The 2,600-nt window shown below is 43.6% G+C and overlaps 1 protein-coding gene across 1 annotated transcript; it reads left to right on the forward strand.

Annotated features, from left to right (window-relative positions):
- The first annotated feature begins 511 nt into the window (after nucleotides 1–511).
- LOC112093026 lies at nucleotides 512–1,981 on the forward strand. Its single transcript, XM_024170607.1, has 2 exons — nucleotides 512–985; nucleotides 1,226–1,981. The coding sequence occupies exons 1-2, from the start codon at nucleotides 512–514 to the stop codon at nucleotides 1,979–1,981; spliced, it is 1,230 nt and encodes a 409-aa protein (XP_024026375.1).
- The last annotated feature ends 619 nt before the right edge of the window (nucleotides 1,982–2,600 follow it).

Below are 2,600 nucleotides of genomic sequence, written 5' to 3' on the forward strand. Positions count from 1 at the left end.
AAGATCATCCTATATATGACCATCGGTAGACTCAATTAGAATTTCTATACTTAACGGAATTATTAGAAATTCATATTGTGTCTGTGTCCTTGTTCCACATAATCTCATTATGCGAAAAAATACTTATTCAATATTTCACCATATTAACTGTGCGGATAACACCGTTTCATTCTTAATGGGAATGACATGTATTAATAATGTTTTAATTAAAGATTCCGAACTTTAATTAAATTCATTATGAACATTACTTTTTTATTATTATCCTTAAACATTATCCTCTCGTATATAACACTTATATACAATGTTTAAGGTTACATAAATAACCATGAAATTTTCATTGATATTCATAAAATATTCATAAATATATGCACATAAAATAATGAATAAACTCTTTTATTAAATAAATAATAAATATCCTATTACATCTCATGCTTCTAGGATAATATTCCCAACAGGGGCTACCAACCAGAGGCTCGTGAATAAGATGTTCGCTCAACAGCTCGGTAAAACAATGGAGGTCTACGTCAACGATATGCTTGTGAAAAGCGCCAGGGCCAGCCAGCACGTCGACCATCTGGGTGAAATGTTTGGTGTATTGAGAAAATACCACATGAAACTAAATCCCAAAAAATGTGCCTTTGGAGTTGGGTCGCGAAAATTCTTCGGTTTTATAGTCAGCAACCGAGGGATAGAAGCTAACCCTGAGAAGATTAAAGCCCTACAGGATATGCGGTCCCCAACTAAGCCAAAGGAAGTGCAAAGGTTGACAAGATGTGTCGCTGCCCTAAACAGGTTTATATCAAAAGCAACATACAAATGTGTCCCCTTCTTCGATGCTTTGAAAGGAAGTAGGCGCTTTGAGTGGACATCGCAATGTGAAGAGGCCTTCCAGAAATTGAAAGAACATTTAGGCAAGCCCCAAATTCTGTCAAAACCAAACCCCGACGAGGAGCTTAGCCTATACCTCTCCGTGTCCCAACATGCCGTAAGCTCCGTACTAATAAGAGAAGAAGAAAGGGTGTAATTGCCAATCTACTACGTGAGCAAAAGGCTCCTCGACGCCGAGTCGAGATATAGCGAAATGGAACGCTTAGCCCTCGCCCTAATGGTAGCTTCAAGGAAGCTTCGGCACTATTTCCAATCCCACACAATATGGGTTCTTACAAACCACCCGTTGAGACATGCTCTACAAAAGCCTGAAACTTCCGGGCGACTTCTCAAATAGTCGGTAGAGTTAAGCCAGTTCGACATTAAATATGTGCCAAGAACTGCGATCAAGGGCCAAGCGCTGGTCAATTTTCTAGTCGAGTTCTCCCATAGACCAGCTCCTGCCACACCTGAAGGAGTCGAGAATACAGAATGGAAGCTCTACGTGGATGGAGCGTCGAGCGATAATGGGTCAGGAGCCGGCGTCTTGTTAATCAGCCCAGAAGGCCACAAGATTACCTCGGCGGTTCGATTTAAATTCAAGGCGTCAAACAATGAGGCAAAATACGAGGCGTTAATTGCGGGGTTGCGATTGGCCAGCCACCTAAAGATCGAGAGGCTCAGCGTCTTCAGCGATTCTCAATTGGTCATCGGGCAAATGAAAGAAGAATACCAAGCGCGCGGCGAGAAAATGAGAGCGTACTTAAGAAAGGTAAAGGAAGAACTCGTCAAGTTTAAAAACTACGAGATACTTCAGATACCACGAGCAGAGAACGTAAACGCAGATGCTCTAGCAAAGCTAGCATCTTCGAAAGATTCTGACACACTAGGGGTTGTTCCCATCGAAGAATTGGAGTACCCGACCATTGAGGAAAAAGCTAAGGCATTAATCGTCCAAACAGATGAAAATTGGATGACGCCACTCATCCAATACCTAATGGACGCACAACTGCCAAGCAATAAAGACGAAGCCAGACGGATCAAATATAGGGCTGCTAGATACTTATTGTACGATGGCTTACTTTACCGACGAGGCTACTCAACACCTCTATAGTGGTGCCTGGATGATGCCGAAGCCCAGAAGGTCCACCGGGAAATCCACGAAGGAGTCTGCGGTAATCATACTGGGGGGCAGTCTCTAGCTCTTAAGGTTTTAAGGCAAGGATACTACTGGCCCACGCTAAAAAAGAACGATTTCCAATACGCCTGACGTTGCGATAAATGCTAGAGGTATGCCACAATTCCTCGAGCACCCCCAGAAAATTTAACCTCCATTCTCAGTCTATGGCCCTTCACCAAATGGGGGGTTGACCTGATCGGGCCACTACACCTTGCACCAGGAGGCTTTAAGTTTGCCATCGTCACGGTAGACTACTACACGAAATGGGCAGATGCAAAGGCTTTAACTACAACCACGGAAGCAGCCTGCACCAAATTCATGTGGGACAACATTGTGTGCAGGTTCGGGGTTCCCCACTCAGTAGTATCGGACAACGGAATAGTTCGACAATGCCTCAACACGCAGATTCTGTGACAGTTTGGGCATTCAGAAAGGCTTCTCGGCGCCAATCCATCCACAATCTAATGGACAAGTCGAGGCGGTCAATAAAATATTAAAGTATACCCTCAAAAAGAGACTCGACGATCTAAAAGGGAAATGGGCCGAGGAACTC

The sequence above is a fragment of the Morus notabilis genome, unplaced genomic scaffold, assembly GCF_000414095.1.
Source record: "Morus notabilis unplaced genomic scaffold, ASM41409v2 Scaffold710, whole genome shotgun sequence".
Lineage (NCBI taxonomy): Eukaryota > Viridiplantae > Streptophyta > Magnoliopsida > Rosales > Moraceae > Morus > Morus notabilis.